This window comes from Paramisgurnus dabryanus, chromosome 12 (assembly GCF_030506205.2).
Source record: "Paramisgurnus dabryanus chromosome 12, PD_genome_1.1, whole genome shotgun sequence".
Classification (NCBI taxonomy): domain Eukaryota; kingdom Metazoa; phylum Chordata; class Actinopteri; order Cypriniformes; family Cobitidae; genus Paramisgurnus; species Paramisgurnus dabryanus.
Genome location: NC_133348.1, coordinates 28406583 through 28421064, shown reverse-complemented (window position 1 = coordinate 28421064; position 14482 = coordinate 28406583). Strand labels below are relative to the sequence as shown.

Here is a 14482-nt window from a genome sequence, read left to right as displayed (position 1 = left end):
ATATTAGATATGTGGAGTATTTGATAAGCCGCTGGCTCCAGTGATCCTCGTGATAAATCAGCTTGAGCTCGGTGACTAAAGTGAGTTTAAAGGTTAATAGAATAGCAGCTTTGCTTCTGAACTTTTCATTTATAGAAAAGGTGACTGTTGGAGCCCGACATGTGGTCTCCAAATCACTAAGTTCGCTCCTGTATACGGCTTATATACAGCACTACCAACTTAAACTATAATTCTCTCTGTCAATTTTTAAATTTAATCCCATTTTCTTTCTTCATTCCATTCCAGCATATACGTATGGCTATATTCAGGGTGAGAACTGGTTCATCTATGCACAGATGTATCCATAAACAGGTTGGGGGGGGCAATTTGATCTCCAATTTACCTAACCTGCTTGTTTTTGGTCTGTGGGAGGAAACCGGAGTATCCATGCAAACTCCACACAGAAAGGCTCAAACTGAGCCACTGTGTCGCCCTTAATCCCAGTTTAATCCCAGATACCTTGTGACAGATACGTTGTGACAATCTATCTGGCTGTTACATACTAACCACCAAACTGACATTCAGTAGAGAAGACATACCAAATAATATTCCAATAAAATAACTTTGTGAGTCTCATATGCGTTGTGTCCTAAACAATAAGGAGGATTTAATTCATATGTCAGTTTAGTAAATTTTAAATAAATGTATTACTGTCAACTATTCTGTATAAGATTTGTACAGCCACAAAAAAATAAGAGACCACTGCAGTCTTGACTTTAATCATCATTTAAGTTTACTCTCTGTTAGATTTTAATAAAAGCAATCCTCAGAAGTTGCTCTTGATTTCTTGTTTTTTTATATAACAGCCAAAGAAACCAAAATGATATTGTTTGCTTGTTGATGCTGATGGTAGTACCATGATGTGAACATTTTCCTGATCATACAGTACAGTACTGTAGGTGTGTTTGGTCATTTTTGCACTCTGAACCCCATAATACAACAGTGTTGTGATGATTTCTGTGAAGAATACAAAGAATGTCACAGATTTAGTGTTTATTATTAAAGGGACATTTCCATTTTTTTGAAAATATTTTCCAGCTCCCCTAGAGTTAAACATATGATTTTTACAGTTTTTGAATCCATTCAGCTGATCTCCAGGTCTCTGTAATGATAATACGCACTTCCGGAAAATAGTCCACTTGGTTACTTTCAATAGCAGGGGACTATCTTCAGGAGCTGCTTAATATCACTACGCCTGCTGCAGCCATGTTACGGCAGCAAAGTCCTTGATTATTGCGCCAGAATGAGAGTATAGTTCCTAGTCAAATCTGCCTAGAAAATCACAACTTTTAATTTTCCGTCAGTCTTTGTACACAATGTAACTACAGAAGAGTCAAGTTTTAAATAGGAAAAATATCAAAACTCTTTGGTTATTTTTTAGCACAATGCTAATGGTCTAATCAGATTCAATGGATTATGCTAAGCTATGCACCCAGCGCAATTGACTTTGTCAGTGACGCATGTATCATTCGTATTTTGCACCGACGCAGAGCGGGTTTTTCGCTCCACAGTCGCACGTTGACAAGCTAGGGAATGAACTTGCGCTCTCTAGGCGGTTCAGCACAAAAAAGGAGGCGTGTTCCGGCGCAAACCATCCCTGATGCTGTTTTCCAGTTTCAAAAAACAATTGCGCCACTGACCAAAAAAAAACTAGTCTAAAGTCAGTGGCGCGTTGCGCGTGGTTCATTATGCTATTTAAAGGGCGCATGCTTGACCATAATGTATAGCGTGCACAACTCGCACACACTTTTCTAATCTACACAGATGCAACAGTTATTTTTGCAAATCATACATTTTTACAATAAAAAATATTAACACACGAGATAAGGGAAATTATAGTGGTGAGCATTGTGGTGATAGTTTTTATTTATTGTGTGGCTGCGTTAAAAAATTCTCATGCAAATAACGATTAAAATATTTTCATAAGTTTGTTGTGTGGCTGTATTACGTTTATTTTATGTAAATAATAATTAAAATGTTTTCATAAGAAACCTTAATGTATGTGAACTTGAGTAAGTGTACTTTGTGGTTGGACTGCTTGCGTTTCTTGGGTCCGATTTCAAAGCCCCCAAACACTTTCAGCGGTGAGGGTGGACGCAGCGATGTCCTCTGCTGGCGTCAGGTCCTGTGTAGAGGCAGATCCACCTCCCGTTACACGGCGTGCCCGATTTATGCTGGCAAGCTTGGGATTCCCCCGTCTCCTGACATCATTGTAGCGCTTGGCGCAACGTCCTGGGGATGCCAGCTGATGAGACAATTGTGGCTATTTCCTCCCACACCTGTTTAACCTACGCTGATTTGGGCGGGTTTCTCCTATCCCCATACAAAACAACTTATCTGTCTTTGAGTGCTCTTACAAGAACGTCGGTCTCCTCGGCTGTGAACCGCTCCTGGCGTGCGCCTGGTAAATCCGTCATAATAATAGCAACCCACCATGGAAATTGCGCACTTGCGTTTAAAGGGAATGTTGGATGACGTTCTGATTGGTTTATTTGACGTTACGCCCAAACCACACCTATGAATAATGAACCTACTTCAGACCAACCCCTTATTGATTTGCGCCTGGCGCAAGAGTTATTTCTCCCGCCGGGAAAATAGCAACAGCGCCCAAGATCCACCCACAAAGTCACTTGCGTTTTGCGCTTCACACTTGCGTTTCAGATCATAAATATAGGGCCCTTTAAGTTAATAAAGAGGATTTAAAGCAGATTTACTGACAGATGAGAGACCTTTTTCAACTTTAGTTTTCCTTGAGTTGAGTTGTTATGGGGAATTGGCATATACTGTATATACCAGTGGCGGCTCATGACTGTTCATCCGAGGGGCGCAAATTTAAAATAAGTGTTTGGAGTGTCATGTGTGTTGCTTGCGTTTTCAAAATATGTGTTTGTTGCGTCGTGTGAACCATGTGCATCACGTGTTTTATCAAAATAAGTGCCTGCTGCACACGCGTCAAAACCGTTCATGATAAAAGAGATGCTCACATTCACAAAATAAACACAAGACACTCCCTTAATGGTAAACTCTGATTACGCATGAGATTAGGTGAGTATCTGGCAAACGCGAACGTCTCTTTTATCAGGTCCAACCCCAACTCTAACGGTGTTGAGAAGAACAGAGAGTGCTAGGAGTGACATTGCATAAGCTGTGCTTAAGTTCCAGCAGGCCGTTATCGTGGGTCCCCAACATCCTCGATCACATCCTCAAGCTGTTCAATCTCTCACTCTCTCTCTCTCTCTCTCTCTCTCTCTCTCTCTCTCTCTCTCTCTCTCTCTCTCTCTCTCTCTTTCTCTCTGTGCACTTCTCAAACCTCTCTATTGTATTCTCAGAATGCACATTTCAGAAGATCTGACCTGGATTGTTCACACTCAAGCCCTGGTAAAATAAGCACGGCAGCGGAGTTTACACCCGACATTATAGCAACAGTGCTGCCAAAATCATTAAAGACTCATTACACCCCACACGCCTGTCTGCTTACACTGCTGCCATCAGGCAAATGCTTGCATAATCTGAGGGCCAAGACGAAGAAGCTCCAGACTCCTTAACATGGACACGTCTATAGTTTTACACACATTGTAAAAAAATTATTTGCTGCCTTTTATTTAAATTAACTTAGATTTACAAGTAATTTCAACTGTTGTTGATGAGTTCTTATAACTTATAAAATTAAGTTGACATATAATAAGTTATAACAACTCATCTTTAGATAAAAAAATGAACAGTGCAGAAAGTAACAATTAACTTTGCATAATCTTGCACACAGCACTTTGTGCTGTCACCTTCATGTAACACATTGCATAATTGTATTATATTTGGACATCTTTACACTTGAACTTCACGCTGCTGCTTTCACACTTATACGGATACAGATAACTCCCTGAATACCTCAGGATCATATCCTTTTTACATTCTGTCTACTTCACATTCTGTCTACTATATACATTTTATTTTAAAGAGAATAGCGGAGTTCACACAACAACCTTAATGATAAAAACACAAGGAACGATACCATTGGGATCTCGATGGACTGTTTAGAGATACTGTTTAAGAACATCTGCTGGTTATAGCTGCTGTAATTGCAACAATAACAGCATATTTATACATTTAATGACATGTGAACAATTACAAGCATTTTTATTAAAGGAAATATGCAGTTATAGTTAAATGCCATTAAAGGTAAATGATTTGCGTGAGTGCTGCGCTATTGTTGAGTGTTGCAAGCCCTAATAAAGTTATGGTTATAGTTATCGTTATAATGTGAACGGCCCTTAAGTCTTAAAGGGATAGTTCGGCCAAAAATGATATTAAAAAAATGATTTACTCACCCCCAAGCTGTCCGAGTTGCATATGTCCATCGTTTTTCAGACAAACACATTTTCGGATATTTTAGAAAATATTTTAGATCTTTCAGTTGATTAAATGTAATGTTACGGGGTCCACCCATAGTCCACGGCCTTCAAGTCCAAAAAAGTGCATCCATCCTTCACAAATTAAATCCAAACGGCTCCAGGATGATAAACAAAGGTCTTCTGAGGGTAATCCGCGCTGTGTTGGTGTAGAAATATCCATATTTAAAACTTTATTAACGAAAATAAATACCTTCCGGTAGCACCGCCATCTTAGTCGCGTCCGCATTCAGGATGAGAGCTTACGCAGCCTACGGAGGCTACTCTGCTGCTGCTCTGTGCCCCCGCCCTCCGAATTTGTCATACATCACTAAGAAAAGTGCGTACACTACGCTAATACTCTCTCCTGAATACAGAGGAGTCTAAGATGGCGGCGCTACCGGAAGGTATTTATTTTCGTTAATAAAGTGTTAATATATGGATATATAAACTATGGACATATGCAACTCGGACAGCTTGGGGGTGAGTAAATCATGGGTTTAATATCATTTTTGGCCGAACTATCCCTTTAAAGGGCTAGAAGCCAGGTGGCCAGAGACATTACAATTTTACACTACAGTATTAGGAGAAACATAAGAAAAATCATTTTTACTCGAAACAATTTGCAGCCAGAATGTCAGTTTCATTTCTTAAGAAAAGTGATGTTGTTTAATGGGAACCCAATTTATCTGAATCTTGAATATACACAGCAATACAGAAATGGAAGCCAGAAAAGATACAAATTCTCTTCAATGTATGTCTTTGCTCAACGTCACACTAAAAGCTTCTCTTTCTTTAAAGTAGAATTAATTGCTAGTTTTGACGCAGAGCTTTAATACTCAGCTCAACATCCCGCTGATGAATTTTTCCACAGGATTTGTGCCTCACTTGGATTTGTCTCACTTTCACTAAGCCAAAGCAGCACAGTCCAACAGCCGAACAGAAAGTGAAGTATGGAGACGGCGCTAATGAAGAAAGACATGGTGTAACTCCAGGACACAGATTCATTGCTGTAGACTGAGCTGAGGAGATTTGACTTACAGTAGTAATGCCATCACAATCACTAGACCAGACTTTAATCTTTTACTGTCACACGCTGACAGACTAAAAGTAGCAAAGCTTTCATACAGAACAACTTCAGGTTTCTGTAAGCTCACTAAATGATGAAACAAAACCAATCACAAATAATAGGCAAGACCTAATGGACAGCTGAGACTTTTGCTTTAATGCTGTCATCATTTATTCACTTTTACAAGATAATTTCTTCTGATTGATTGCCACTAATTTACTAATTTGCTTCGATTGTTTTGTTTATTTTAAAAGAAACATCTGAAAGTTGATTCAATGTTTTCATCATTATTATGTTTTGGCAGCTTCTTACCTCTTTCATGCTGGTCTGCCATAGGCAAAGCCTGTCAATCAAGTCTCACGACCATCCTGATTCCAGCTGAAGATCTGACAAACTGTACCTGAGGAGAAACACCAGCAGGTGTGAGGTGACATCAAACACATCACACTTCATTATTACTTTTGACCTTTACAGATTTATGCAATTAATAAAATGCAATAAGCATGCTGGTAATGCGGGCATATGATTGTCCAATGAGTAAAAAGCATCTTAACCAACACAGGCCTACCTTTATTGTAATAAACCTAGCAAAACTTCAAAGTATGTCCATGGCATGGATGTATATTAGGAGCATTTTATTCATTGATTTAGTTTAAAGCCTATTTATGGAGGATAGAAATAGCAGTTTAGCTGCTTTAGCAAGGTCTTTTGGTTTTAAAATAAGACAAGACATTCATGAACACACTATTTGGTTTAATCATTTGTAAATATCATGTCATATATGTTATTAAAAGACATATTTATATTTAATTTTTAATGTAATAAGTTTTTTTATGTAGTAAGTATTTTGTGTAACATTGGGGTCAATCTTACCCCCAAGTCACTTTTCTTTAGTTCTCATCTCAGTGGAATAAGATTTTGTGACTTTTTTAGATTATCTGTCAATATTCATATAAAAACCTGGGCTTGATTCGGTCGTTCTAAAGATGTGTAAAAAATGTACCAAAAGGGGCCCTTGGGGGTAAAATGACCCCACTTGAAATGAATGGGAAATGCAAAAAAAAAAATCAATGCATCAAGAAAAAATCTGAAAATTTCAACACAGAAAAGTAGGCCAGGTACTAGAGCACAAATGCAATATAGAAAAGACATGCTCAATCACACACACAAACAAACACACAAAGGTATGACTGCCACAGAGAGACACATTTAAAATAATATTTATTTTTAATGTCTTTTCTAATGTTTTTATAAACATAAATTCACAAAATGTATAACTAAAGTAGTTATTGGAGCAGTTGGCCACATCCAGTGAAATGAATGGGTCTCTATGGTCAAAATGATTTATTTCCTAAATTGTAATTAGGGTTTCGAGCACGAAGTGCTGAAAACCTATTGTATTTGTCTGTTTTATTATTATTATTATTATTAGGGGTTCAAGCCCGAAGGGCTGAAACCCTATTGTATTTGTATGGATTTTTATTAGGGGTTCAAGCGCGAAGCGCTGAAACCCTATTGTAATTGTTAAGATTTTTATTATTATTATTCTGCCGTAAAACGGAACGTGCAGACCAAACCGTAAGGCCTAGAGACTTGAAACTTGGCCAAATGGTAGGACCCAATTTGGGGAGAGGTTGACAGAGTATCAACCCGATTGGCCTATAGGTGGCGCTATAACGACGGAAATCACGTTTATGCTCATAACTCCCAGAAAGCTTGTCCAAATGTCAAGTGTCTTATATCACTGGAATCCTTGCGTCAAGACGAACAAAACGTATATCTCCGATTTTATTTGCGCCTAGAATTTTTTTTCGCTATTTTCGATTTTGTCGAAAAAAATAAAAACGAACTAGTCCTAGGTTTTTCGACCGATCGGAACCATTCCAGTGCTGTAATATTCCTTGGAGCGTGAATATCAAAAGTTATCAAAAAAAAGTTGAACTTTCGACTCACCGTCGTAAAGCCACGCCCAAACGCCCCCTATGGGCGGAGCCTCTAGGCCTTAAATGGCTATAACTTGGGATTAGAAAGAGGTATCGACACCAAATTTGGTGTATATATACAGGGGACTATTCTGGGCTCACGTTCAAATAATTGCGCCGCTTGACCACTAGTTGGCGTTATAACACCACCTCAACCTTTGAAGGGCTGTAGCTACAAAAGTGTAGGACCGATCAACTTGAAATTTGGCACGGTTGCTCTTGGTCTAGGGTACTATTAATGTCTAAAAGGAATTTTGCATGGCTCAAGAAACATGGCCGCCATCGGCCAATCAAGAAAAAGCAGCTATTAGACAGGGTTAACGAAGGCCGATCGAAACGAAACGCGGTGGGCCTGTTTGTCTCTTGGCCATGAAGGTCTGTGCAGAGTAAGAAAAAATTCGGCCTCCGGGGGGCGCTATCACGTTTTTTTAGTGTTTAAATTATTGTGTATTATGTAGTGTTTTAGATATCCACAAGATCCTCATATCATTTAATAGAGGTACTTACAATGAACAACTTTCCCTCAAGAAGCAACTGTCTCAGTAGAATCGTTTGTTAGATATTCATCATTTTCTTTTAAACCTACTTTTGCGAACTAGTCCTAGGTTTTTTGACCAATCTGAACCAATACAGTGCTGGAATATTCCTTAGACATTGAATATCAATAATTATCAAAAAAAAGTTGAACTTTGCACTCGTCGTCGCAACACCACGGTCAAAAGTACGAAGAGGCGGTATCACAAATACTTAAATGGCTATCATTTATGATAGGAATGAGATATCAACACGAAACTTGGTACACATATGTATAGACCTAGACTGAGTTCACATGCAAAAAATAGCAGAGATTGTCCACTAGGTGGCGCAATAACCTAAGAACAAAGAACGATGACTATAGCATATGTATACGACACATAAATATTTGTCTCACCTACTATTTTGCACATAACATCTGCTTTCAGATTCTTATAAGGGTCTATTAGGATAATTACATATCTTAGAAAACATGCCGACCAACAGCCAGCCAGCATTAACCATGTACGAGTCCAGCGATTACAACTAAACTGATGGGCTTTTTTGTCTTATGTTCTCAAGTGTCTCTGAGGATTTTTGGCTCATCATTCCGGAAATATTTGCATCTAGAACAATGGGTGTAACGTTAACTGTCCCCTAGATCAGTGGTTTTCAAAAGTATTCCTGGAAGCCCACTGCTCTGCACATATACAAAAGTCTTCTATTTTAAACAAATCCACTTTAATCATCAGTAGAGATTTGTATGAACTGAACTGATTGTGTCAGATGAGGGAATCATACAAAATGTGCTGAGCATTGGGTCTGGAGAAACCACTGTGTTTCACTTACTTGAAAGTACTGCTCTAGATGTTTATGTTTATATGAAAAACAATTTTTGTGAATTTGCTGTACTATCTGGGCAAATATCAATATGAAACATAAAATAAACTTTTGCCGTTGTATTCCTAGATTTGATATGATGTCTCACAGTGATGTGGGAACCATTTCTAACCTGTATTCGTTATTTCATTTGTAACTGCTGTTATGTTCCTTTTGTCCATGGGTTTGCATCTGCATGAAAATTATTATAAGATTCAATGATCTGCAGTCATTTACCTCATTAAAACTAAAAGACTTGAGGTTATCAATTCAAGCATTTTGAAATGTGACATTTTCAAAATGGGCCAGACTAAGTATATCTAACCAATTAACTAGTAATGTGAAGCTTATGACAAAATATTAATAGTTTTATTAAGATCAGACAATATATGTCTTTCCAAGACTAGGGCTGGTTGAATAATTAAGTTAAAACTGTGTTTTAAGGACTAGTCTGAAGAACTAGTAGTTAGTTAGGGCTAATCAGTCTTACTATTTGGATTTAAATATAATTTAAATAATTTAAATATTTTTTCACATGATACTTAAAGCAGTTATGTTCAGTCATGAAGACAAAAATGTATGACTAACTTTTAAGACTAGTCTTAGAGATTAATGTTACTGACCATTGGTTTAAGTGTAGTTACAGACTAAAATTTAGGTTTATGTTTTAGTTGTCTTACTTGAAAATAGCTTACAATGGCCTATCTTTAAATATATCAGGGCCATAGTTTTGTCTTAAGATGTACACCAGTAATGTTTTTAAAAGGTTTGTTTGTAAAAAGTACCTAAATGTTTTTAAATAACTAATGGCTAGTCATGCATCAATTTAAACCTGTGGGAAACAACCCAATAAAGTTATAAAGCTTCAAATGTTGTCTTAGAATTCTTCAAATCCTAAAGGTATGAAAAAGATTGCTGTAAATATGTGGATCCTTAAAGAACAGGCCAACATTAGAAATAATTACTAATAATCACACATAAAGAGAATATATATTTGGTTATCAGTAGCTTTAGTATTTTAATCTATTTTCCATGACATAAACATGTCATGATGTGTCTTATAAAGTTTTTAATAATTGTTTATAGAATTATTGCAATGAAATTGTAATGTTATGATATAATTGGTTGTTTTAAATGTAAATGATTTACTGAAAACTTACTCAAGCACAGCACATGTGTGAACACAAATAAGTGCTTAATAGCAAATCTGACTGACATTTGCTTAATGACATCATATTTGTTATTAACTCCATTGGATATAAACAACACATCTGGATCAGTTATGTATGGGCATAGCCAGTGGTTAACTCTTTCACCGCCAGCGTTTTTAAAAAAAGTTGCCAGCCAGCGCCAGCGTTTTTCATGATTTTCACCAAAGTTTATTGCCTTCCAGAAAATGTTCTTCTTTAAATATATAAACATATAATATACCAAATGAAAGAACAGACCCTCTGCTTTCAAACAGAAAAAAACGTTTCATCTTACCTTTAGTGGTTCTTTTGCAATCAGCTTTTGAATATGGGTAGGTTTTTGCAAAAACACCATATTTTGAGCAAAAAGCAGAGACAATTTCATTTTTTTGACGGACTTTTCATAGAGATCCCATTCAGAGCGATCTTTAAAACAGACACGGACATGCAGCAGCTTGGCATAGGGCAATACTTCCGGTTTTAAAAAGTTGCGGAAGGGCGCCAACTGGTGGATAATAGCGGTATTGCGGAAAGACGGATCTCGTCATTGGCGGGGAAGCGTTTTCTCTTAATTGACGAGATATCTCGTCAATGGCGGGGAAAGAGTTAAATATAAAAATATGTAGAGCTTTAGTACTATTTAGCTTTTTTCATTATTCATTTCAAGAACAAGAACATTGCATACATACAAGAGGATTACAATGTGCTTATTTAACATTTAACATAACAATGGATCAAATAAAATAAAAATAAAAAAATAAATTAACAATAACATGGGGATATTCTACAATAATTCAATAAAACAAAAGGTTTCAAAAATGTTATATATTTGCTTTGCTTTTTTTGACTTTTAACAGTTTCAAAATAATTTCTTAATTCCGTTCTAAATAAAATGCTATTGGGTTTATTATTTGCCCATTTTTGTTTATGGATGTGAAATTTTCCATATATAATCAATAAGTTGATTAACAAGTCTTTCTCCACACATTTACTTTTATAATACAAAAATATATCCTTACCAGATAACCGAATTATTATTTTGTGAGTTTAAATATCAAGCATTCCACATCAATCCAAAAAGATTGAGTAAATATACATTGATAAAATAAATGTTTTATGGATTCTACTTCCAAATTGCAAATACAAGTAACCTCCATATCTCTTAAAAATCTGGAGACTACTTGTTTAACTGGATACATTAAATGAACCAATTTATAAGTAATTTGTCACGGTGGAATCCGTGTCATGTTTTGTGTCTGTTCCGATTGTCGTCACCTGGACTCTTGTTAATTAATTACCTGCCTCATCACACCTGTGTATCGTTAGTCTGTTTGTATATATACCCCTGCCTGTTGTATGTTCACTTGCCGGATGATTGTCGCTGATTCCCTGTCTGTTCCTGTGTTCTACGTTTTAGTGGTCCTGTGTTTATTTACCTGCCTGTTGTTTGATTCTAGTGTTTTGTTTCTTGGTTATTATTAAATGTTATTTATTCATCTCGAACTCTGCACATGCGTCCTACTTCCTGATCTCATGTTCCCGGTCGTGACATAATTTCTTTAACCTTATTCGTGAGACAGTATATATTTAATAAACTCCAAACCTCTTTCCATACAAGTTGACTATATAAGGAGTTCCAGTATGGTTTACATCTAGGCAAATATTCATTTCTACATAGTGTTCTTATAAGTTATTACATTTTTTTTCTAGAATATTTACTCCATTAATACATAACTGAGCATTATGTAAGGAGTTACAATCATAAGATGTATAACCTTGAAAGAGTTGAATAAGTCCACTAGGTATGACATCAAATACAACTGCAAATTCCTTAGCAGTTACTGGAATCTTATAGTGATTGAGGAATTTCACAATAATTAAAGAGGTGACCATCATCTTTAAATAACTGCCTCACTAATATTATATTATTATCATACCAATTTCTATAAAATAAGGATTTGTTTTTGTATAGAATATTCTTGTTATTCCAAATAACAGATCTATGTGGAGAAAAGTTATGTTTATATATGAGCATCCAAGATAAACAAACCTGTTTATGGAAACCTGACAGTTTTATGGGAACCTTGTTTATATCAAAATTGAATCGCAAAAAAAATTCCAAACCACCCAATTTCTTAAAAATCATTTCTAGTATGATGTTCCATATACTACCTTTCCAACTTCAGTTACTTTTTATCCACTTATTTTTAAAAACAGTTTTTAAAATCTAGTACATTTTAACCTCCTTCCTCAACTGGATTGCTTATAATTGACTTTTTAATGTCAATACATAACTAATGGCTAGTCATGCATCAATTTAAACCTGTGGGAAACAACCCAATAAAGTTATAAAGCTTCAAATGTTGTCTTAGAATTCTTCAAATCCTAAAGGTATGAAAAAGATTGCTGTAAATATGTGGATCCTTAAAGAACAGGCCAACATTAGAAATAATAACTAATAATCATACATAAAGAGAATATATATTTGGTTATCAGTAGCTTTAGTATTCTAATCTATTTTCCATGACATAAACATGTCATGATGTGTCTTATAAAGTTTTTAATAATTGTTTAAAGAATTATTGCAATGAAATTGTAATGTAATGATACAATTGGTTGTTTTAAATGTAAATGATTTACTGAAAACTTACTCTAGCACAGCACATGTGTGAACACAAATAAGTGCTTAATAGCAAATCTGACTGACATTTGCTTAATGACATCATATTTGTTATTAACTCCATTTGATATAAACAACACATCTGGATTTGTTATGTTTAGGCCTACTATAATATGACAGAGGCTGTCATCTGAAATACTTGTATGTTTGCACATAATATTTATGTCAAAGAATATATATGTTCTATAAGAACAATTACGTTTGTTAATAAAAAAATAGTCTAAAAGATTTAAACAAGCAACCATTTAGTAAGACCTACAGAATATATCTCTATGAACTAAAATGACTGTTTCAGATGAGAGAAACATACAAAATGTGCAGAGCATGTTTGTGTATATGTTCCTTTTGTCCATAAAAATATATACGGTTTAATAACTTGCATACCTCACTTTATTTACCTAATTAAAACAGAAAGCCTTCATGGTACTCGATTAAAGGACATGAACATGAATCTGCTAAATGAAATGATATTTGTTATTGACACGATTTAATAACATCATCCACCATTCAGATAAAGTATCTGGTTATGTTTTATTAAATTGTTTCAGTTCTTACACTCAACAACAGTAAAGCCAGTGCAGTACAATTTTCTCTACACTGTATAAATATATATATATATCAAATACAAAAACAACTTTGCAGAAGTATAGCTATCACACAGTCATTTTGAAAACGGCTCTGAAGAACGGCCCCTAAAGCTTATGACAAAGCATACAATGTATTATTGAGATCAGGCAATATACTCAAATTCCTTATTGTGGTTTTTAGGTGCAATTTTCCGTTATGTCCACTAGATGGTAGAAGAGGATCAATCACTGGCTGACATTTGCACTCACAGAAAACACAGATGATGATTACTCTTTAACTAAGTTTACTATTAATAGAAATCTGTTCACATTTAAAGGTGCAGTGTGTAAATTTTAGAAGGATCTCTTGACAGAAATGCAAAATGATATAAAAAACTATATTATCAGGGGTGTATAAAGACCTTTCATAATGAACCGGTATGTGTTTATTACCTTAGAACGAGACCTTTTTATCTACATACACCGAGTGTCCCCTTACATGGAAGTCACCATTTTGTGGCGCCATTTTTCTACAGAAGCCCCTAACGGACATTTTTTTTACTAAGTTGTCTCCGACGATGACATGTTTGTCTGGTGGCGGCTACCCTAGCTTCTCTATGTGTTTCAAAAGCGAGGGGTGAGCAGTGGACTAAGCCATTGGTTGCAATTCGTGACCTCACCACTAGACGCCGCTAAAATGTACACACTGCACTTTTAACTTCATGATTTTACTGTTATAATATTAAAATCACATTTAGTTAAAGACTACCACTTCAATTGTTCTGAGTTATCAGTTTTAACACTCATGTCATTTTATGAAAGCTGTGAAACGTGAACATAATTTTGGAGGCACTTACACGACATTTGCAGTAAGAATTATATATTTTTAGTTTTTTATAAAAAAAACATACCAAATGAGTGTGTAACCATGTCAATATTAAGTCTTGTTCTTTAACAGTCTTGTTTCTCCTTTCTCAGATAAACGTGTGTGTGTACAATATACAATGCAGAATATCTATATGGCCATGTCCTTAAACGTCTTGTGATCTAAATGGCTTGAACCCCGGTAATCGCTGCTAGCAGCTATATTTAGGGGTTCAAGCCCGTAGGGCTGAAACCCTATTGTAATTGTTAAGATTTTTATTTATTATTATTATTTTGCCGTAAAACGGAACGTGC

General features: G+C 35.7%; 1 protein-coding gene across 1 annotated transcript in view; it reads right to left on the bottom strand.

The window, feature by feature from the left end:
* The window catches only part of lrfn2b (leucine rich repeat and fibronectin type III domain containing 2b), a 199498-nt gene that overhangs the window by 21499 nt on the left and 163517 nt on the right, over nucleotides 1–14482 (bottom strand). Inside the window, exon 2 of the mRNA XM_065257406.2 lies at nucleotides 5806–5893. Within this exon, the coding sequence (XP_065113478.1) occupies nucleotides 5806–5814 (9 nt within the window). The 5' untranslated portion in view covers nucleotides 5815–5893. The remainder of the gene's footprint in view (nucleotides 1–5805; nucleotides 5894–14482) is intronic.